Below are 24,959 nucleotides of genomic sequence, written 5' to 3' on the forward strand. Positions count from 1 at the left end.
CCAAAACCAGGACGTATAACTTCTCCCATCAGAAAGTTACCTCAATTTTGAAGGGAAGTTAATGAAAGAAGATGGAACATCATTTGACCTAAGTGATGGGGAAATCCCCCTCACCAACAATGGTCTCGTGTATCTCTTCAGCTGGATCAAGTACAAATTGGGAAGTGAAATGATTGAAGACCTCCACCATGAAGTCACTCATGACCTATCTGTTTGACTCTCCTGAGGGAACAAACTTTATTTGGCATACATATATGAACTATGGTGTAACAAATGCTGAAAACAGAAGGTTTATAGAGTGATAAAGCACGCCAATCCCAATGACGGGAATTTCACCCGTGTTATTCCTCTTACCCTTTTGGATTCTGTGAGAACCATGATAAAGTTCTCTCAGGAATTAAACACCACTTGACACCACAAAGGGAAAGAAGATATGAGTGGTACAGATAAAGTTCCTTATGGAAAAATCACCATTGAAAGTCAGTTGGCAAATGCTACGAGTAATGCCGACAGATAAGTATGAGATTCAGCTGGCCAAGGATATCCTTAATAAAGCCTTGAGAGACATTAGTTTCCTCAATAGTCAGTGCAGGATAAACACAGTTTGACTGGAGATTAAATATCACAGTTGGGGCTGAAAAATGGAGATACGTCATCGTAAGATTCCAAAAGAATAAGAATAACAACCAAAAGCAAAATACCGTAACATTCAATTACTGTAGCCTCACACCCATTCCATTGTTTACCTGAATAGTGAGAGGTACCCTGAAATAGATGTAAACCTCCTTTTTGAACAGAATATCTTCACTAACACATATAAAATTCTCATCTAATATACTATAGCACTCGCCGTGTGTATGTGTGTTTATTTTGGGCAGCCGAAACTACACATTCAAATCACACAAAAATTTGCACAAAAGTCGCAAAAAAATCACTGATGTGAAAAACTTGATCCCATCACGATTGAAAAACTTTACTATGATTAATGAGCAATCACATTTGACCAAAAAATGCTGCTCCCAAAGCCCGGCATAGGATCTCTGTAGAATTTTTTGCTCATAGCCATAACTAAAATATATTACAGCAGCGCAAAATCCCTCTGCAGAAGCAAGTGCGAGGGGCCCGAAGGGCCCATGAGCACTTGTTGATTATTATAATCATGTTATCTGTAAAGACAGATGTCCCATATCGCTGCTTTAGTATAAAATCATTGTCTCTGCTTTTTGTCTTTGATGTTAGTAGGCAGTCTGAAAAACTTAAGAATGCTGTCACTGGCATTGGGATTAAGGTCAGATTAAAAAATAATTTCACAATTGACCTGATCATCATCATCATCATCAGCCATTTGAGTATCCACTGCAGGACCTGCCTATCCCGACCGAAGTCAGGATAATACAACCAACGTATCTCTACCAAGTGGCTTAGGCTGTCTGGTAGAGATTGTATGTAGGGTGAGAAGTGCTTGCAAGTGTAATTGTAGTGTTGGAGTGGCTGTGGATGTGTGTGTAGTCTGTGAACCAAGTGTAATCAGTGCAAGCATACTTTATAGTAAGTGACACTGGTTCAACCACAGCACCCCTTGTGTCTGCCAATGCTGTACGTGGCCGGGTGAACACTCCCAAAGTTTATTCCCCTGGCGGGGTGCGAACCCTGGTTCACCCGTGTACGAAACGCACACTCTACCAGTGTACCACAGAGGCTCCATAAATGCTATTATTTATGAGTGTGTGGTAGATGGGGGTGCCTATCATCCACTCACTCATTGTAGGGATCCCGTATGGTCTCTACACTGAGTGACAAGTCAAATGGTTTCCTGTACCTAGGAAACCATTTACAGTACTACACTGGGTGGTAACCATGTAACTGGGACTTTTGACCAGGTTCAGTGTCCCCCAGATTCCCCAATCTAAAATCACTTAACCATGGCAAATGTTTCAGAGAGCCTCGGAGGGCCCAATACCTGCCCAGGGCCCCAGCCAAATGGGTAGATTCGCATGGCCATGTGAAATGTAAGAGGTGCGAATGAGGAGAGCAAGATGGTGGAAGTGATGAATGTGTTCAAGAGTGCAAGATGTGCCGTGATGGCATTATGTGAAACAAAGATGAAAGAGTGTGAAGTAGAGGAGTGGGAGGGTGGAAAGTGTGTGAGGTTGGGCATGAATGGGCGAGGAAGATGCAAGGGAGGAGTTGCTTTGTAGATGAATGAGATGTGGCAGAGTGGCATGAGAAATTACAAATGTGTCAGCTCAAGATGTATGTATGTCAAGTTCAAGTTTGAGAAGATGAGATTGGCTGTGATTGTAGCATATACACTGAGTGATGATAGGAGTAAGAGAAAGACAGGTTTTGGGATGAGCTGGATGAAGAAGTGGGAGAAATGCCCAGGAGCTATAAAGTGATCATAATGGGTGATATGAATTGAAGAGTAGGCACTGGTCCTGAGGATGACATAATGGGTTGTAATAGAGTACCAGGAGAAAAGGATAGTGTTAAGCAACTGAATGGTATGTGTCAGGAAAGGAGGTTGTGCATTTGTAACTCATATTTCAAACACAAAGATGGATATAAATATACATGGTACAGAGGGAACGGGGATTGTGTTGAAAGGAGCATGATTGATTATTCGCTCATAGAGAGGTCGATGCTGTGAATTGTTACTGATACAAGGACCATGAAAGGACAATGTGGAGGTCTGTCAGATCATATGATTGTGGTATGCAAGATCAAGCTGAGAGGAGTGAAATGGACCAGGAGAGAGAGGAGCAGCCAGGGAGAAAGACTGAAAGTTGAGAAACTAAGGAGCAGAGAAATGGCAGATGAATACAGGACCAACGTAGGGGAGGAGTGAGTCAGTGAATTGGAATGAAATGGATCTGGACAGCTTGTGGAATGCATATAGGGATTGCTTAATTAGGAATGCTAAAGCAGTGTATGGTGTGGCAAGAATAACAATAAAGAAGAAAGGTATGGCATGGTGGGATGAAGAGGTTAAGAGAACAGTGGAGGAAGAGAGGGAGAAGTAGCCAGAGTGGTTACAGGACAGGGGTTAAATTGAAAGAAGAACTGAGCATATTGAGATCAAGAAGCACATAAAGAGACTAATGAAGAGGAAAAAAAAAAAAGGGAGGTAAATGATGATTTGGGAACTAAAATGAATGCAAATTCCTCTGAAAATAGGAAGTTATTCTGGAAAGAGGTGCAGAAATATAGGAGTGACAGTGGAAAGAAATGTGAAAGTGTGAAGGATGTAAGTGATAGATTATTAACCCATGGGGATGAAGTAAGGAGCAGACAGAAAGAATATTTTGAAAGCCTGATGAATGGGAATAGAGAGAGCAGAGCTGCTGTAAACATGATTGGTTTTGGGGGTGTGCAGATAAGGAATGCAGTGATGGGAAACATGACACTCATATAGGTGAAGAACGCTGTGAATCGGCTGAAAAGTGGGAAAGCAACTGGGGATGATGAGGTGTATGCAGAGATGATTAAGTGTAGTGGAGAGAGCGGAATGAAGTGCTTGTTGGAGATATGTGAGAAGGCATGGATGAGTGAAACTGTGCCAGCAGAGTGGTAAAAGGCTGTGATTGTACCCATGTACAAAAATAAAGGTGAACGAAGTGAATGCAAGAATTATTGTGGCATAGGGTTATTGAGTGTGGTAGGGAAGGTATATGGAAGAATGATCGTAGAGAGAGTAAGAGAGACATCAGAAGTCTCAGTGAGAGATGAACAGGCTGGCTTTAGGAGTGGCAGAGGATGTGTGGATCATATATTTGCAGTGAGGCATATACTGGAGAAGGCTTGTGAGAAGGTCTATAAAGTGTTTATGGCATTCGTGGATCTGGAAAAGCATACAACAAAGTAGACAGAGAAGGATTGTGGAAGGTTTTGCACATGTAGATGGTAAGCTGCTAGGTGCCGTCAAGAGTTTTTTTGATGGTAGTGTAGCATGTATAAGGGTAAATGGGCATCTAAATGAATGATTCACAATCCGTGTGGGCGTCTGACAAGGCCGTGTGATGTCCTCATGGTTGTTCAGTATATATATATATATATATATATATATATGGATGGGGTGATGAGAGAAGTAAAAACACAAGTTATGGAGAGAGGGATGGCGTTGGCAGTGAATGGCGATGGATGGAATATCTCAGATTTGTTGTATGCTGATGATGCAGTACTACTTGCAAATACTGGACAAGAACTAGATAGACTAGTGCAGAGTGTCTGTGAACATTGTGCCTTGAGAGTAAATGTAGAAAAGAGTAAAGTGATGGTAATTGAGAGAGAAGGTGACTCCCAGTGTGATGTTACAGTGAATGGAGAGAGACTGGAATAGGTGAGAGAGTTCAAATACTTGGGTACAGTGGTAGAAAAGAGAGGAAATTGTGCAAAAGAAGTGGAAAGTAGAGTGACACAAAGAAGGAAAGTAGCTGGTGCAATGAAGGCCTTGATAAGAAGCAGAGGCTTGAGTGTTGCAGCTGCATGAGGCTTACGAGCAGGAGTGTTAGTGCCAACTTTAACGTATGGATGTGAGGCTATGGTGTGGCATGAAAATGAAAAGCCAAGAGTGAGAGCAGTTGAGATAGGACTGCTGAGGAATGTATGTGAAGTACAGAGAGTGGATAGGATACGAAACAATGTGATTCGTGAAAGATGCGGAGTGAGGAAGTCGGTGGACACCAGAATCGAAGAGAGTGTACTGAGATGGTATTTTCATGTGGAGATAACAGTAGGGTGGTGAAAAAGGTATATCTGAAGGAGGGAGGAGGTGAGGTAGGCCAAGGAGAAGGTGGAGGGATATGGTAGATGACTGCGTGAGGAAGAGAGGTTTGGAAGTCAGTGAGGCTAGGGGACTGACGAGAGATCAAGCTTGCTTGATGAATATTGTGAGGAGAAGCCCACGACCAGGGGTTTGGCATCCCCTTTTAATGTGATAGAGTCAGCACTGACTCTACCAGAAATGTTTATATGAAGCTACAGTCAAGGTGAATGTTTTTGGCGTATCAGATAGAGCCACCTCCCCGGAGGCTTGAATGGTTAGTGAATGGAAGCATGGCCCATTGGATTGGGCAAATTTGGGCTGTCTGGACATTGCTACTCCTCATTCTGCCTTAGGGTGGGAAAGGATCTCCAGATGAGGATGATGAGGATGTGCTGTCCCAGATGATTGGCTGAAGTGTGTAATGATTAATGTGTACAAGGGGAAGGGTGATGCTCAGGAAAGAGGAAATTAAAGAGGCTTAAAGCTTTTGGACCAAATAATGTTGGTAATGGAGAGAGTTTTAGATGGTAAATGTGTACAAGGGGATGGGTGATGCCCAGGAAAGAGGAAATTAAAGAGGCTTAAAGCTTTTGGACCAAAGAATGAAGGTAATGGAGAGAGTTTTAGAAGGTATCATTAGAGAAAGAATGAATATTGATGAGATGCAGTTTGGCTTTATACCAGGCAAAGGGACCACTGATGCCATATTCATTGTTCAACAGTTTCAGGAAAATTATATAGGAAAGAAAAGGGAACTGTACTTTGTTTTCATTGATTTGGAAAAGGCCTTGACAGAGTCCCTAGGGAGGTGGTGAAGTGGGCAATGAGAAAGCTTGGGATTGAGAAGTAGCTGGTTAGGGTGGTTATGACTATGTGTGGGTGCATGCACCCAGGTAGGGGCGAATGGAGACTTTATTTTTTTATTTTATTTTATTATTATTTTTTTTTAATGCAAGGAAGCAGGAACCAAAGGCCAGGAGCCCACAAACCATTCCTTCCAAGAAAAAAACAAAGCAATACAAAGAGAGCCAAATTCAAGATCCGTTCATTTTGAGATGCCTGGACACACTGCGTTTGAAAGACTGGAGATCATAGGATTAAGGAAATACAGACAGAGGGAGACAGTTCCATAGTTGACCTGTTGCATAAATGAAGGACTGGGAGTAATGGTTAACTCTTGCATTAGAGAGTTGGACAGAAAAGGGATGAGAGTTTGTTGCTAGATGGGTGCTACGTGCCCATTGTAGAGGTGGAGGGATGCAGGCAGACAGTTCAGAGGAGCATTGACTGTTGAAGCAGTGACAGAAAAGAGATGAAGATGCAACAGTGCGAAGAAGAGACAGATGTTGATGGGAGCCAGTAAGAGGAGGAGAGTTAATGAGATGAAAAGCCTTTGGCAGAAGAGCTGTATGTGGGGAGCTTCCCCACAAATGATAGTTGTACTCTACACGGGTGAATAAAACCTATATATAAAGTCTACAACTGTGTAAGGTTGAAGAAAGTATGGAGTCGGCTTAGCACACCTGATCTCTTGGGAGCAGGTTTGACAAGAGATGCAACATGATCTTTCCAAGATAATTCCCGAGAAAGTGAAACGTCAAGTATGTTTAAGGATGATGCAGGATTGAGCTGGATATTATATGGAGTGATAAGTTTTCCATGAATGTTGGTATACATTAGAGATCAGTCTTGAGCCCCTTGTTGTTTATCATGGTACTTTAAGCCCTCTTATGTGACATCAGAAATGGACTCCCGTGGGAGATGTTTATGCCAATGATTTGCCGTTGATTGCAGAGAATGAAAGAGAAGTGGAAGAAAGATTTAGGAAGTGAAGAGATGGTATTGGGCATAAGGGCTTAAGAGTAAATGCAGATAAAAAAAAATGATGGTATCAAGGGCTGGTGGTGGTGCTGTTAAGGGAGAGTGGCCATGTGCGATGTGCCACAAGGGCGTGGGAAGTAATTCCATCTTGTGCAGTGTTTGTGATAAGTGGGTGCATAAGTGATGTAGTGGTATTAAAGGTAGACTGTGAGATAATGCTTATTTCGTGTGTGTGGTGTCGGGAAGACTATGTGGAGATTGTCAAGCATGAAAGGATTGATCTTGCTGGTGAGTCTTTTGAGTGTGTGGAAGCATTTTGTTATTTGGGAGACATGTTATGTGCTGGAGGTGTGGCAAGAGTGAGGAGTGATTGAAAGAAGTTCAGGGAGTTGTTGCCTCTTCTGACATGGGGAAGGCTCTCCCTCCATGCTATGGGTTCTTTGTGTGCGGCATGTGTTAAGAGTGTAATGTTGTATGGTAGTGAGACCTGGAGAGTAAAGGAAGAAGATATTTGCAGGCTCAGATGTACAGAATTGACAGTGATTAAGTGGATGTGCAGTGTGTCCATCAATGTGAGGCCTGGGGGGCTAGGTTTATGATGTAAGAGTTGAGAGTTAGGATGAGACTGGAGTGTATTGGTGTTGTGATGAGGAGGGGTAGATTGAGATGTGGAGAGGATTGGGGATGATAATTGGATGCAGAAAGTGAGAATTGTTAACGTTAGGGGTAGAGTTGCGAGAGGTAGACAGAAAAAGACCTGAGACGAGGTCTTTGAGCGTAACCTCAGGGATAAGGGACTGAGTAGGGAAGCTGCCAGAGTTCAAGCAGTGTGGAGCACCACCATTAGTTGACCAAGGCTGACGCATGCAAGCATATTGGAGCCTTAAAAATGAAAAAATAACACAAACCACGGTTTATGCTCTCATTCTCTCTGACTGGTTACTCAAATTACAGTCTGATGGCAAGAAAATGTGTATCATCCACTAACTCACAGGCCATCACACTGTTGACCGATGGCATCATGCATCTAATCCAACGCCGTCAACCATCCCACCCTGAGCACAAGCACACCACACTGGAGTGCATGAACTCTTTCGACTGAATTCCTGCTGCTTTTCAGCTATCTTCAGCTTGGTATCAGCTTCTCTTTGCCTACTTTTGGGCTAGTTTTGACTGATTTTTGGCAAATTTTCTCAAGTGGGCTTAGGTACCTTAGCAACCAAGCCATCTGTTTGCTGGGTGGGTTCAGACACTCATTTTGCATACTACTGTTATAATGTTTCATTTTTTATAATTTATTTTATTTTATTTTTTATTTTTTTGCACCACATGACTTAGTTGTTGCAGTGCCAAATATTTGACTCATTTTGAATAGGATGATGTTGGAGTGATCATGGACACATGGACTCGGCAAATGGGTTTCCCTGTGGTGAATGTGAGCCGCTCCTCCCCCACCACCTTTACTCTCACACAGAAGCGCTTTCTGGAGGATCCCACTGCTACTTATGAGTAAGTCCTCACAAGTTTGAATCTCTGGTTACCTTATGTGTAAATTTTTCTTCATATTAGGTCACAGAATTAGTAAACGCATCAAGTATAGCTCCATAACATCTTACGTACAGTGGCAATATCTTTTTACATGTCATTTTCACTATCAGATAAGGTCATACTTTGTAGGAGATGCGGCACCTCATGTACTAAAATAATTTTAATCTTCAGCACTGTGATATCTGTTTCACTGTATTCTCCTTGCCGCCAAGTGATTTTATTCAGTGTAGATTAGACTCTGTTGGCTGTAGGGATAAGTCTGTCTATTTAGTACAGTTACTGTATGTCCTTTTTATTTGATTTTGGTTAATATCTGACAAATATATGTAGCTTAGGCTAGACCTGTCATAGTAAAGGATTTAGAAAATCTGTTAATTAGCCTGTAGAGTCCAACATTGTTTCCAGAAAGTATAGCAGTTGACTGCTCTATAGGTTTTTGAAAGGGGAATTAATTTTGAATGTTGAAATTCAAGTCAAGATATTGTCACCTGAATATTAGTTTATTATTTAATGATATGCAGGTATAAATAAACCACTGTCACTTCTAACACAAAGGAAATTAAAGGATTTTAAATGTTTTTTCCTTCCATACTATTCAGAATACGAATCTTTTGGCAGTCACCCTGGCCATAATGTGGCAGTTATTGATGAAAAAATGACAGCTCCATGCAAGAAAATACTTATGTACAGTAAAAGTCCATTCATCTGAATGGCAGTGGACTGAGAATCATTTGGAATTATCAGATTTTTTGGATTTTTGGGTGGGACCCCTAAGACACTTAATTTCATGTTTTTAACTGAACTTTTACCAAATGGATCACTTTTCATTCATTCTTAATACAATATGGCACATATTAACATTATGTACTACACAGATTTTTTACTTAATAATGTTTTACTGAAGGCACTAACTGTAATTGGTAAATTAAGAGATGTTATGGGTTGTTTAACTCACCAGTAATGCGTAGTGTTGAAAACAGCAGTTGTAGGCAGGTAAATCCAATTAGAGAGAGTAAGTCCAGGGTTAATAATAATATGGACGTATTGTAAAAGCACAAAAACTTAATATATATTACTGTGGAAAATTCCTTAACCCTAAGGGAAACAGTATATTTTACTTTGTTTGTCACTTTCACTCATCGTCATCGAGCATCGGCTCAGGACTACCTGCTTCTTCTAGGGTTCCTTGAGGTGCCTTCTTTGGAGTGTGGGTAGCTGGTCTTGGGTTGTCATCAGTGGATTTACCTGCTTGGTTGCTTATGCACCTCAGCCAGTCACGGATATCAGCCTGCCTAACAGCCTGCGCATGTTTCTTGTAGAACTCATTTCGCAAGATGTGGAAATTGATCACCTCAGCCCCATTGTAATGATTATTTTGTTCAACGAAATACACCAGTTTATCAAAGTATACAGAAGCTTCCTTCTCAGAAACTTCCATGACCACACCGCTTGGCACTTCGGCGCATTTGGTGCCCAGTTTGAATGTTTTAATTTTGATTTTTTTAATTTTTGGAGTTTTTGTCAGCCTTCTTCAAAAATTCTGATTATTGGGATTTTCGGATTATCCGTGTTCGGATTAATAGACTTATATTGTATATCCATCCATCATCCAATCCTGTGTTGCCCCATGAGGAGCGTAAGATCCCGGGGCAAAGCAAGTTGGTCCTGACATTTATGGTGAGTATACAGTATATACAGTGCTCATCAGCAGTATTGAGCGCCTATGGCAGGGCGCACAATACTTTTGGCAAAAAAAGAATCACCCGTTTTTGGTACTAAAAATTGAGCCAGATGTTTGGGCCGCTAACATAACGTCACGGCAGCTTGAGGCCTTACTGCGTGCTGGTTGGCTCCCGCCTCAGTTGCCTACGGGCTGCGTGAGAGAGAGGAACTCTGCTGCGCCTCCCTCTCTTCTTGCCCCTTTTTTTACCTAGTGTCCCACAGTGTTTTGGCTTTCGCCACTTTGTTATGGCCCGTACCCGTGAACTTTTGAGTGAAATCATATCACAGATCATTGCTCTAAAGGAGGCAGGCCACCCCACGATGGAAATTAGTGATTTGGTTGGTGTGGCTCGATCGACAGTGCGGAGGTTGTGTGCCCGTTTTCAAGTGGAAAATAGTGGTGACGTTCCAACAAAGAAACCGCGGTCTGGTAGGCCCAGGAAAACTTCCCTGAGGTCTGTTAATGTTTTAAAATGTGCAGTGGAGTCTGATCCTTGTGTGAGTGCAAGGAAAATTAAGGAGAGCAACCCAGAAGTGTTTGGTGAGGTTTCAGTGTGCACGGTGTCTCGAAGAGTCCATGAACTTGGTTACACAAATCACAGGCCTGTGAGAAAGCCTCTTCTTACACGTTACCAGTGACTTCGTATGCTCTAACAAGTACCTTAACTGGGGTGAGGACCAATGGTTGTCAGTGTTGTGGTCTGCTGAGGCAACGTTTAGTGTTACATGTAATCGAGGAGCGCGCATGTACCGGCGTAAAGGTAGTGACCTGCTTGACCCCCGTTACGTGGAGAGCACAGATAAACATCCTGATTCACTTATGGTATGGGGTTGTTTCTCTGGGAAAGGTTTGGGGAATCTTGTTGTGCTTCCCAAGAACTGCAGAGTGAATCAGGACATTTACCTGGAGCTTCTTTGTAATCAATTACCTGAGTCCTTCGAGCTCACAGGTGCACGAGTGTTTCAGCAGGACGGTGCACCTGCTCATAAAGCCAAATCGGTCACCAACTGGCTTCGTGACTGCGAGGTCTCCTTCATGAAAGACTGGCCAGGCAATAGCCCAGACCTCAACCCGATAGAAAACCTCTGGTACCTCATAAAGAAGAATCTCCAAGGGAAGGACTTGAGCCCTCTGCCTAAGCTGGAAGCAGCCATTCGTGACTCCTGGGCCAAAATACCACCCCAGCATCTGAGGAACCTTGCCCTTTCACTTCCACAACGTCTCAGGTCCATGAAGAAGTGTAAAGGATACTCTACCAAGCATTAAAGGTAAATATAATGCATTATTTGCATGTTTTTTCAGTGTTGAAAGATTTGTTTTGTAGGAGGGACGCAGGGCGCTTGATACTTCTGACGAGCACTGTACAGTATATACAGTTTACACACACAGTAGGTAGGCACAGTATGCGAGTTTATGGGCGGCAGAAGAGGTTGCTTACTAGGAATTCGCGTACTGTGAATACATAAACTTATGGGAAAAATTACGTATGGGTGGCACCCTCCTTCATCAGTAACCCTTGAGACTCTTTTCAAACCTAAGTATTGTACTGTACAGAAGGCTCTCAATCTTCGATTGGTTTTTGGGACCAAAAAAACGATTGAAAAGCGATTTATCAAAGCGCGAATTGATAAACTTATGAAAAATAAATAAATGGGACCAGCATGTTCCCGACAATCTAACATCAACTTTTACGTATACACTTATACCCACCCAAAATCATAACACAACCATATATTTGCTTATATTTACTACATATTTACTTACTATTAGCAAGAAAAGCAAGAAATACAGGCTGTACTCACTTTAAAATAGAAAGAATATAAGCCTATGTGGTAGAGTGTTGGTTCCGAGGCAATGGTTGAGTCACTGTTGCCAGCCACCACTGCCACCCTCACTGCCATCACTCATGCTTGCCCCAACCCCACTTGAGTGAACGCTTAATTTTGCTCACTTTGTGCCCTTTTTCCAGTAAATCCAAAACTCGTTCCTTATCTGCTGCCATATACTAGTTGTGTTTTGCTCCTTTCCAATACTTCCATTCTTATCCCTTCGCGTAGTCTTAGGGGGCTCAGGCTTTTGTCTGGGGCCGGCCCCTTTCCCACCTCCCCTGCTCGTAGCTTCCACTGTACCTTCAATGAAAACGAGCAAAGAACGTGTACAATACTGTATTCGCAAAAAAGATTTCATATGTTTGAGTGAGGGCAAGCTTCACCAAGTGGCCAGTAGGTGGCATGACAGAGGAACAGATGAGCATTGACTTGTGCTCGCAACCCGGCCTGAGTGATTGAAGCATGACTTTTGACATCCCTCCCCCATATCCCTGTGGCCCCTTGCATGGACCCGGAAAGAGAGTTCTTAGCTGTTGCCCCCCCACCTACCTCATGCCGTTCTGAAAGACTCAGGAACAAAGAGTCCGCTCGAGAGTAAACTACGAGCGTGAGGGGGGAGGGAGGTGTATGTATAGCATGTATGATCTCCTATGCCTGTGATTAATTTATTTGTACAGTAATGCATGCATGTACCACTTATATTATTACTGACGTGTGCCATTATTATATGCTTGTGTACACACTCGTTCTATAGGCCACGCATCCCTAGCCTTATATGTTTTGTCCGCCCCTAGCGCCGCGTCATGTAGCTAAGTTAGAGTTTGTTTACAGGTCTAGCCGTGTGCAGACTTACTGTGGCGGCCCCTTATCTTGTACCCATTCAGTTTAATATAAGGACCTACTTTAAGTGACATTGCATTTCCTTCTGTCCCCTCGTAGTGGTAAGGAAACTGCTCTAAGGTGACGAATCTGTCTACACCATACAGGTTATCAAGTAAAAGTCTCTGTGACTCAGACTTCGCCCTGTATACCTCTCTTCTAGCCCTGCACTTGGCAGCCAAGTATTTCTCCTTGCTACCACCCTTCTTCAATTCCCAGAGAAGCCTTCTTTTCTCCTTAACTGCAGCTTCTACACCCTCATCCCACCACCAAGTTACTTTATGTCTTGGTGGTCCTCTTGTCCAACTGCATATTACATCAGTAACTCTCAAGAGATTGTTCTTGAGGGCTCTGTACTGTTCATTAATGCCACTGTCTGCAGCTTCCTGTTCAGCCACCACTCTCCTCATCTCGCTGTAGAATGCATCCCTTACAACTTGGTTTTCCAGCTTCCATATCTTCCTCCTAGGTACATAAGTCCTTATTTTCATCACTCATTCTTTAAGCATCGTATCACAGATCAATAGTTTGTGCTGCTGCACACACTCCTCACGTCCTATAACTTTAACATCCCTCACTAACCTCCTATAAGCCCTCCTAACCAGAAAATAATCTATCTGACTGCTATTTCCCCCCGACTCATACGTAATTAACCTACTCTCTCTTTTCCTAAAATATGTGTTACACACAATCATGTCCGTTGCCTCCCCAAACTCAAGTATCTTTTTCCCTTCCACATTCCTTATACCATACGCACATCCCCCATGTACTCCTTCATAACCTTGTGCTGCTTCACCTATATGACCATTTAAGTCCTCTCCCAAAACCACTATCTCATCATCCCGCATACCACCTACTACACTTATTAAATCATCCCAAAATCTGTCTGTATATATATATATATATATATATATATATACAGTCTGTCCTTGTCTAACACGGTTTTCCCTAACACGAAAATGGTCTAACATGGTGTAATTTTACGGAAGCCATATCGCTTCTAACACGGCCATTGATGAAGCTAACATGGTTTTTTGAACCTGGTGGGCAGTGGTGAGATGAATCACAGGAGCGTTGCTTTGCCAACGGGCGTCATTTACCTCCCAGCCAGTCACACTTCAGCTGCTTAACTCGAGGAAGAGGATATCCAGTGCCAGCAGGAACAAGAAGCCATGGATAACATAGATGATGATGTGAGAAATGTTATAAGTGCTATCTATGAAGGATTTTAACCCATGTTCTCCCCTCTACCTCCTCTCTGGCATAGTGTGTCTCCTCTTATCCTCCCATAAGGTAAATAAAATGTGGTTTTTAACTGTAATAATGCTCTTTTATGATTTTTTGGACCATGTTAATGCTTTCTTGGAGGTTAAAATTGAAGGGTATAAAAATATTTTGCACCACAAGGGGGAAAAAGTGGACTTTGGGTGAGAGTGCGGAAGGAAATAGTGGGTTTCAGGAGTCCCTGTAACATGAAATTTCTCTAACACGGTAGGGGTTCGAATGCAATTAACCGTGTTAGACGAGGACAGACTATATATATATATATATATATATATATATATATATATATATATATATATATATATATATATATATATATATATATATATATATATATATATACATAATTTATGTGTATATATACACATAATTTATGTGTATATATATATATATATATATATATATAAAATTTATGTGTGTATATATATATATATATATATATATATATATATATATATATATATATATATATACACATAATTTATGTGTGTATATATATATATATATATATATATACACATAATTTATGTGTGTATATATATATAGTCTGTCCTCGTCTAACACGGTTAATTGCATTCGAACCCCTACCGTGTTAGAGAAATTTCATGTTACAGGGACTCCTGAAACCCCCTATTTCCTTCCGCACTCCCACCCAAAGTCCACTTTTTCCCCCTTGTGGTGCAAAATATTTTTATACCCTTCAATTTTAACCTGGCATCCCCACGTGTCAAGTGGGGTTGGTGGAGGATTGGGCATCCCCACGTGTCAAGTGGGGTTGGTGGAGGATTGGGCATCCCCACGTGTCAAGTCGGGTTGGTGGAGGATTGGTGCCCCTCCCTGTAAAACAATTAACTCTAAGCCATTGGCCACCCCGTCTGGGATACATGGCGTCTGGCAATGAATGAAAATGAATGTGTATATATATATATATATATATATATATATATATATATATATGTATGTATGTATGTATGTATATGAGGCCTTTAGAATACAAAGGGCAAGCTCAACAAAAGTAAGTTTTGAGAAAAATGCATTTACAGTTTATGTAAGTGTATCAAAGCATATGTGAGGGTTTGGTATAACATATCATACACCAAAATGTTCCTTTGGACATTCTGAATATATTGCAATGAAAAAAGAAAAAAAAAAATACATCAGTGACTTTTTATTGATGATCATAAGGGTATATTGTCAAACATTAATGAAATAAGTGTTAGTTCTATTTTGGTGGTATTTATGAAAATTGACACAAAAAACAATGTACTCCATAAGTAATAAGAAAAATCTTGGTATCATCATTTGCCACCATCACAAAACTGATTTAATACACACAAAATATAGCTATTTTTAGCTTTTTACACAGACACACACACACACACACACACACACACACACACACACACACACACACACACACACACAGATAAGACGTAAGACTTTCACAAGCTTGTGTGATGATCTTACACAATCACTTGAAACAGTAAGAATATCCACCATCTAGGAGACAAAGTTGAGCATGAGTAGTCTGAAAATGTGGGGGTGAAATTGGAATTTGCTAATAATCAAGGAAATCGTCATCCGGGTCATCAGTATTATGCCCAACGACGGCCCCTACTACCCCCTCTTGTTCTCTCAATAAGTTCTCATAGAATGCCATGTACTGTGGGTTGCTGGTACTGATGAACTGCATTAAGTCTTTTAAATCCTTTAGCTTTTCAGTAGAGATTTTCACAGGAACTGGATACTTGGAAGGAATTGGTATAGTAGACAGATTGAAGGAGTCTTTACTACGTTTTTTCTGAAGGCACACTTTGACTGATGGCTGAATAGTATCTTCATACAGCTTAAACATAGTTAACCCTGGTTTGTAGTCCTTTGAGAATTCAAAAACCCTTGCTTGTGAAAAACCCATGTCCTTTAAGTTGGTCCATGCACAAGAGGCCTGCAGTATGTCGTAGTTTTTGAAGTCGGCCTGCTGCATCCTCACAACATTGAAGGGATTTTTCCGACGTGCTTCCTTGATTTTTTCAATGTAGTGTTCTGGTGTGTAGATAGGTATCTGCCTTATTTTCTGCTCAGTGTTTCCAAAATCCCTGTCACATGGGAGGTACGAGTGACCAGGAATCATAAAGTAGTGCTTAATGAAATCAAAGTGGTTTGAGTGAATATTTCTAAGACCTGCCACAATATTTCGGTTTTTGTTTTGGCCTGCACAATTATCTGAAAAGATTACTAATTTTCTGATGCATGGAGGTATTTTATGTTCTAAGTAATAGTCCAGACAAGAGGCAATCTCACAAGATCCTCTTTTGGCTTCTGTTTCTGTCCACACAAACATACAACTTTTACATGTTTTCACATTATGCACTCCAAAATTGTATGTCCACAACTTTCTCTTATAATACTGTAAACCTGAACTTAGCTTACGGGTTGGCAGTGTCTGTTGCAAATCAATGCATATGCAAGCAAGATCATTGTCTGTATCATCAGCATAGTCCTTCATGATTCTTTGGCCTGTTGTCGCGCTGCTCAGTTGAACCTTTTTCACTTCCATAAGTTCCCTGATTCTGTCATCATCCTGCCCAGCTACTAGTCCTTGCAACTCATTGTTCATTCTGTCACACTTGTTACAGGTATCACTTGAAGGAGGTTGAAAACCAATGTTGTAATCGTTATTAAACACCTTACGGTAATAATGCTCTTTCACAATGTTTTCTTCACCTTTATGTTCTGCCCTCATCCACTCCACATAACTGTCATAAAGTACTTTTATGTTAAGGCCAGGTGGTAGATACCTCCGGTGAGGGCTCTTTGCACGTGAGTAATGACTGGTAACTGTGCTGAGATTTTCAATGTGTTCTTTCACTAGAGCATGTTTATTCATTGGAACCTTGTTACCTGGTTCCTTATGGCCTCGCTTATCAGAGTCAACTGTACCACTTCTCGATACTTTGTCTAGTGCAACTCGAACCCTTTTCTCAGAAATTCCATGAATGTTCAGGAACACAGCAAGACACACCTGAATAATGTCACTGCCGCACTTGACAGTGTAAACTTTACGACACAATGTTCTACTTGGACGTTCCTTTACTAGACTTCTTTTCACATTCTTTCTCTCAACTCGGCTAGCAAGATAAGCAGTCTGTGCATTATAATCTGCCAAGGCCCAATAATTATCAAAGATGACCTGGATATTCTCCTGGCCGACTTTTATGAAACATTTATCATTACATTTGCAAGCTTCACTGATTGTTTTGGGGGCCACTACAACACCATGGCGTGTTGTATACTGTCGGCCGGCAGCTCTACTCATCTTTCTGTCAGTTATTTTCCACTTGTCACTTTGTCTCTTTCACTTTCTACTGGTTGTCAGCTGTTGCTGATGACTTTCCTCACTGTCAGGACTCATGACGGGTATATAATGCTTGAAAAAAACAGCAGACAGCAACAAGAGACTGTTACAGTTGGCAGCTACTGACAGCTGGCAGCAACTGACGTTGACGTCAGTTGCTGCTGATTGGGTGAGAGAGGGCTGTGGCGCGGGAGCAACGCTGATTGGTTCTCCTGTTCACCCGGTGAGGAACCTTACGGTCGGTTTTGCCTTACAGGTCCTTGCCTCTCCCATACAGTACACTTCACTCTTTCTCTTCCTACCAATAACTCAATTTTGAGAAATTGTCAAGTTCGCCCTTTGTATTCTAAATGCCTCATATATATATATATATATATATATATATATATATATATATATATATATATATCCATCCATCCATCCATCATTCAATCCTACATTCCCAATGAGGAGCGTAGGAGCCCGGGGCTAAGCAGTTGGTTCTGGCATTTAAGATGAGAGTGACCAGCCTCACTCATCCCTGAGTGGCATTACATGAGCAGTCAACCCCAACCACCCCTTGGATATAAACCTTCACCGGTTCAATCTGATTGGAGCGCAATAATTACTCAATAAACCACCAGGCGCCAAAATTTGGTTATATGGTTACCACCCAGTGTAGTAAATGGTTTCCTGGTGTACTGGAAGCCATTTGGCTTGTCACTCAGTGTAGAGTCACCCACAGGCAGAAGGAAGAGGAAAGAATGAAGGAAAGAAAGACAGAAGAGGAAGTGTATAGTTACCCATAGGCAGAAGGACAAGGAAAGAATAAAGTAAAGGAAGACAGAAGAGGATGGAAGGAAAGAAGGATGGAGGAGAGGAAAGGGCAGACACCCGACAGCAGCACTACATCGAGTGAGTGGATGGTGGATGGTGAAAGACTGACGAAGAGAGTGTATGTGAGTGAGGTGGAGGGGGGAAGAGGGAGGGGGAGGCCGAGGATGAGGTGGAGGGATGGGGTGGAGAGGTATATGAGAGAGGGGGGTGTGAGTTGGGAGCAGGGCAGTGAAATGGCGGGAGACAGGGTGACTTGGAGGCAATTTGTTTGTGGCCACCCCAAACGGGATTGAGGCGTCTGGCAATATATATATATACATGGCCAACGGCCATACCACGTTGAGTACACCGCTTCCCGTCCGATCAGCGAAGTTAAGCAACGTTGGGTCTGGTTAGTACTTGGATGGGTGACCGCCTGGGAACACCAGTTGCTGTTGGCATAACGTTCTCCCTACGTGTCAACTGGGGTTGGTGGAGGATTAGTGCCCCTCCCTGTAAAACAATTAACTCCAAGCCCTTGGCCACCCCGTTTGGGATACATGGCGTCTGGCAATGAATGAATGAAAATGAATATATATATATATATATATATATATATATATATATACATGGCGTCTGGCAATGAATGAATGAAAATGAATATATATATATATATATATATATATATATATATATATATATATATATATATATATATATATATATACATGGCATCTGGCAATGAATGAATGAAAATGAATATATATATATATATATATATATATATATATATATATATATATATATATATATACATATATATATATATACATACATATATATATATATATATATATATATATATATATATATATATATATATATATATATATATATACATTCTCTCTCTCTCTCTCTCTCTATCTATACACACACACATATATATAGATAGGTAGATAGGTAGATATATATATATTCGCCAGCTTAGACATACAGAAATGACAATGATTAGGTGGATGTGCAGGGCGTCCCTGCGTCCAAGGCCAGGAGGGGCTGGGTTTATGATGGAAGAGTTGAGAGGTAGGATGGGACTGGAGTGTATTGGTGTTGTGATGAGGAGAAGTAGATTGAGATGGTTTGGACATGTGGAGAGGATGGGGGATGATAATTGGGTGAGGAAGGTGAGAAGTGTTAATGTTGGGGGTGGGGTTATGAGGGGTAGACCAAGAAAGACATGGGACGAGCTCATTAAGTGTGACCTCAGGGTTAAGGGACTGAACAGGGAGGCTGCAATGGATCGTGCAGCGTGGAGAGCCGCCATTAAGTGACCAAGGCCGACACATGCAAGCATGTTGGAGCCTTTAAAAAAAACGAAAAACGAAAACTATATATATATGTATATATACACTCTCTCTTTCTCTCTCTCTCTCTCTCTGCACACGCAGACATATAGATAGATAGATAGATGTGTGTGTGTGTGTGTGTGTGTGTGTGTGTGTGTGTGTGTGTGTGTGTTTGTGTAGAGCTGCAGAATGTGATGAAATTTTTTTGGCCTATCTGATGAAGCCAGGATTTCGTGGGTTTGAATGATGAGTGAATGGAAGTGTGGCCCATTGAATTGGGCAAGCTTAGGCTGTCTGGTCGTTACTACCCCTCATCCTACCCTAGGGTGGGAAAGGAGGTCCAGGTGATGATGAATGATACATATACTGTATATACAGAGAGAGAGAGAGAGAGTATATTGTTAATTGACAGTATTGTACAGTATTCCTGACCAGTAGTACCTCCTAATAGGATTCATCCTGTAATACCTCCTAATGACCATTGGCCATTTATTAATATATAAAGCTCAGAATTAATTTGTTAATCTCCTTCTTCCACAGTCCAGATGAGTCTGAGTACAAATACAAATGGGATGTGCCAGTCAGCTACATCACGTCCTCCTCGCCTGACCCTCAGCGTACCTGGCTATACCTTGAAATGGAAAGCTGTAAGTCATATTTTTCTGCTTTTCATATATATTGTTTTGGTGCAGTTTCAGTTTAGTGAGTGTTGATTTTTTTCATTTTCTATGTTATTTTTTGAAATTATAACATCTGAGATTTTTTTTTTTTTCCTGGTTACCAGCAGACAGTTTTGTTCAGCATAGGACAGAGCTCTCTGACTGGTATAGTTGGAAATGGTCTCCACAAACCCATTCAGTCAGAGGACTTCTTTTGTGTTTTGTTCTGGCTACTGTCATATGCATTTATTTAGCTTATAAGTGATCTTTCTTGCTGAAAGAGCCAATGACTTTTGGTGTATTTCTGCTTTTAACCCATCATTTTTGCTATATAGGTCCATTATCATGGAATGGTGAATGAGTGTGGAATGGTTAACAAGAGCACTGTTTTGAAACTCTGAGTAAAAAGGGAAGTCCCTTTACTCTGCTATGCTCAATAGTTACTTTACAGACTTTCCTTTCTGCTTCTCCAGAATTGAAACGAGTTTCCAGTTGGTGCGCCAGGCAGGAGCTGAACTAAACTCTGCCTGAACTAGGTTGATGCTTCCCCCATAGGATATGTTCTTGTCATTCTTTTTGTGATGGCTGCTATACTGTACTGGGATGGCCGCCTCAAATGCTGTACACTTATCCTTTCCAACATTTTTGCCTACTCGTTTGCATCAGTGGTATTCTACGGACTATATCTTGTTTTGGGGTATTCTGTGTTTGTGTTTTTTTTATATGATGTGTCACAGTCATAAGTTCTTTACTGTACATTACACCCATACCCCGATATCCAGCAGTGTTGTGTACCAGTGGGAGTGTTCGGTCAGTGAGTATGTCAGATATCAAAGCAATTTGCTCCATAAGATGCTGAAGAAAAGCCAGAGATGCATTCCAGACCTAAACCCAAACTCTCTTATACCTTACTCAATCAATAGAGACTGACACAGAAACACCAAGGGTAATGTTATTATCCTTATAAACAGTACTATTGCTAAAAAATGGCACATCAAACATCACATGTAGGAGGGTAGGCTGGTGGAACGTGCGGTGTTCAACACTGCTTCAGGGCAACTAAACAGCCAGGCAGGCTGCTGGCAGTGTGCCAAGCAGGGGTGGGGGAGGGTGGGGGGATTGGGAGGGAGAGAAGTGGGGATGGAGGAGGATGGGGGAACAGGGAAGGAGGCAAGAAAGCCAAACAACTCCACTGCCCCCCACCAATCTCACTCACTCACTCACTCTCTCACACAGTCACTTACTCACTCATTCTCTCAAACAGTCAAACACACACACACACACACACACACACACACACACACACACACACACACACACACACACACACACACACACCAAGCTTAAGGGATATTAAGCTACGAAAAAAAGACTAGAAGAATTGAGTCTACCAACACTACAGGAGAGAAGGAAAAGAGGAAATGTGATTATGCTAAATAAATGCATCACAGGGAATGAGAAGATAGACATAAATTAGTATATAAGCTATGGGGGAGCATCAGCAAGAAGACATTGCAAAAACTACATTAAAAGAGAGGTGATAAAGATGTAAGGAAATTCAGTTTCCCAAATAGGGCAGTTGATCAGTGGAATGCACTACCGAATGAAACAGTGTGTGCCAAAACAATTAAAAAATTTAAGGACATGTATGATAAAAGTGATTTAATACATGGGACAGTGCAAACTTGACTCATTCCTGGTAACCCCTCCGTGGCCGTGGGTCCGGAATTTTACGTACGCCCTTGGGCGAGGCCGGGGCCATTTTCTGAGGTTATGAAATTTTTTTTTTTTTTTTCTTGCCATATTGAAGAGGAAGTTCTGACAAACCTAGCATTGCAAATTTCAGCTTCGTAGACCCATCCTGTGGTGTGCAATCAAGCGCAGACGTTGCATAAATTTAGGCAGCTGATACTTGTCACACATACTGTAGATATTGCAGTGATGCAATATCGCACATTTTTTTTTTTTTTAACCAAAGAACATTGTCAGTGGTGCTGAAAAGGTGTGAAATAACTATATATGTGTATTTTGAAAATTTTCAGTACATAATATGCGAGGTTTGAATGTAAAAAATTATATTTTTAATTTATTTTGCATTTTTTGGTGATTATTGTGTTTATGGTAGTATTGACTTATTTTTGTAGTCTGGATGATGGAGTTTGTTGGAAAAAGGAGGGGAGAGTGTCTGTTTTCAGACCTAAGTGAGATAAATATCATCCCTTGAGTGTACAGGCTGGATAGTGAGGGTTAAATTGCGAGACGACCTGCAATTCACACCTCTCACAAACTGATTAGCAGGAAGGGAAGGAAGTTCTTTCCACTCACGAAAGCATCGCGTGAACACAGAAAACTTTCCTGTTATGCTTGTAAAAGGCAAAGAATATGTAAAATGATTCAAAACAGTGCAACAAACCTGACCAAATAGGTAAAGATACCAAACAAAAATTAATTTTTCTTTTATTTTCATACCTTTTTTGTTTATGCCTATGTTTATAATCGTAAACAGGGTGGTTGTGTGTGTTTTGTAAGGGAGGAGAATGATGATATTTTCTGTCTGGGTCAAGATAATGGGTGTAACTACGTGTTTAGGCATGGCCACGAACAAAAAAATCGTACATCTATTCGTCACGGCGGCAGGTGGTGAACTGACAAATGAGGCGTGAGAGCAAGAAGTGAAGGTCAGTCTCATGTCCCAGATGTTCGTTCACTTCCCGAAAGTTTTCACAATTTTGTACAAGTCACACTGCATCGAATGATCCAAACCAGTACAACAAACCTGAGCAGATAGGTAAAGATACCAAGACAAAAATGTATTTTTCTCTTATTATCATGTCTTTCTTGTTTGTGCCTGTATTAATTCATAATCGTAAACAGGTGGTTGTGTGTGTTTTGCAAGAGAGGGCAAAGATGATATTTTCTGTCTGGGTTGAGATATTGGGTGTAGTTGTGCTTGTTTAGGCATGCTCATGAGCGAAAAAATTGAAAATCCACTCATCACAGCAGTAAGCTCTGAACTGCTTGATGGGGTGTATGGGAGTGTAGCGTAGGTCAGTCTGAAAACGTTCAGAATGTTTGTTCACTTCCCAAAAATTTTTGCCTTTTTTTATAGGCCGCGCTCAAATGACGCCTGCGGCCATTTATCAGTTAAACGTTATTCGATGCCGGCGGCCACGGAGGGTTTAAAATACAATTAGGTAAGAACACACACACATGGGAGACAAGCAGATGTGGGGGAGGGTTGGGAGATGGAGAGGCAGACAACCAGGGGTGGGAGAAGGCAGGGGGACTGGGAGTGAGACATGCCTGGCAGAGCTACATGTGGTGGCTGATGGAGGAGGTATGGGGTGGGAGTAGAAGAGAGGGAAGAGCCTCATTTCAAATGTAGGGGGAGACGAGGTGTTGGACTGGAGAGGCGGGGTGTCGGACTATTGAGGGGATGGACTTTCAGATTGTTCAGATTGTAGGAATGCTTCCCTATTTTTTGTGTTCAGTCTAGTTGGTTATCAATGTGCCGGGTAACGGGGTATGGGTGTACAGTGGTGGCTTGCACATGGATCCTCCACATGTAAGTAGGTCCTCTCCTGACAGTATTCAACTTCAGACCCTGCCTTATGGCCAATTCTTCCCTGAGATAGAGCAAAGTTTTCACATGGCATTGTTACCCCACTCTGGCCTCATGTGTTTCCAGTTTCATACATACCTTTGTTCACCAACATTGTCCCATCACAATTCTCTCTCTCTTTGGACCTCAGTTTGTATGTCGGCATGATCCTATTCTGTATGCCTAGGGTATGGACAGCTGGGCAGCTTGGGCGAGATGGAAGGAGTTGACTAGGGTACAGAACCCTCACGTCCAGTACGCGTTTGTCCAGTACTATGCTGGTCCAGTACGGTCGGCAAAAAAATAAAATAATTCATTACTGTAGTACGGATTTGTTGGGCTAGTACGGATCGTCCGCGCAGAGGAGGCCAAATCTGAGGAGTTTTTCTCGAGTACTGACATGCTGCGTCCAGTACTATTACCCGCCCGGGCCCAGGAAGATGACCAACACCGTGAAACGTTTCCCTAGTACTGTCGCGCCAGTCCAGTACACTTTCCTCGTGACTCGTGATGTGTGCCAGTCACATTCCATTATTGCACTTCCCCCTGATGACGAAGACAACAGTGTGTCAGTGTGTGACCATGAGGGATTTATGAGGGAGGTTGAGGCAGAGAGGCCTCCTCAGGATCCTGAAGTCCCTCCTCCAGAGGGTCAGTAGAACCTCCTACAGCCTCGTAAACCCCTCCCCCTTCCCCCCCAAGCCCATCACCACTCATCTTAAAGGTTGGTAAAATCTTAGTTGTGTCACAATGTAGTTAAGGTGAATTTGGGGGGTACTTTTTCAAGGCCTGTCTGATAGTATTCATTTTCCTCATAAGATCTGTTGTTTGTCCAGTACGGATTTAGTCCAGTATGGTAGTACTGTCTGACAAAAATACCATACTGGACACGAGGGTACTGTATTACTCTTTCTCAAGGAGACTAGGGGGATTGGATGGGGCTAGAGGTGGAGATGAGAGTGAAGGGAAGCTGTACTACCCAGCAGTTTGTGCTTCTGCCCCTATGATGTTTCCAACTGTGACAGATGCCAGTCTTCATTTTCTAGCTATCATTTACAGCATGTTTACCGCGTCTAGATGGAGTCCGGTGAGGTATTGTTTTTGGTCAAGTTTGTTTCTTTGTTTGTTTGTAAGCAGCATTACGGAAAAAAGGCTGAATGAAATTAAATGAAATTTTTAGGATATGTGGGCACTGGTTCCAAAAGAAAGTGATTAAATTTTGGAGGCAATTGAGTGACCCTGAAAGGTCAAAATCAAAGTCACGGATTTTCAGAGGGCTATAACTTGAAACCGGTTCAAGATAGAGATATTTACCATTATCAGCATACAGGAACTCCCATCTGGGCTTTCATTTGGT

At 41.7% G+C, this 24,959-nt stretch overlaps 1 protein-coding gene and 1 non-coding gene across 2 annotated transcripts in view; both read left to right on the plus strand.

Moving 5' to 3' along the window:
- LOC145399708 (glutamyl aminopeptidase-like) overlaps window positions 1-24,959 on the plus strand; it is a 254,613-nt gene that overhangs the window by 136,687 nt on the left and 92,967 nt on the right. Inside the window, exons 11-12 of the mRNA XM_080272257.1 lie at window positions 7,962-8,095; window positions 19,883-19,989. Of these exons, the coding sequence (XP_080128383.1) occupies window positions 7,962-8,095; window positions 19,883-19,989 (241 nt within the window). The remainder of the gene's footprint in view (window positions 1-7,961; window positions 8,096-19,882; window positions 19,990-24,959) is intronic.
- LOC145403123 (5S ribosomal RNA) lies at window positions 18,342-18,460 on the plus strand. The gene has a single exon (XR_013897933.1). It is a non-coding gene; the product is annotated as a 5S ribosomal RNA (ribosomal RNA).

Source organism: Coenobita brevimanus, chromosome 6, assembly GCF_032717465.1.
Source record: "Coenobita brevimanus isolate Jiangsu-jjx chromosome 6, ASM3271746v2, whole genome shotgun sequence".
NCBI classification, from domain to species: Eukaryota; Metazoa; Arthropoda; class Malacostraca; order Decapoda; family Coenobitidae; genus Coenobita; species Coenobita brevimanus.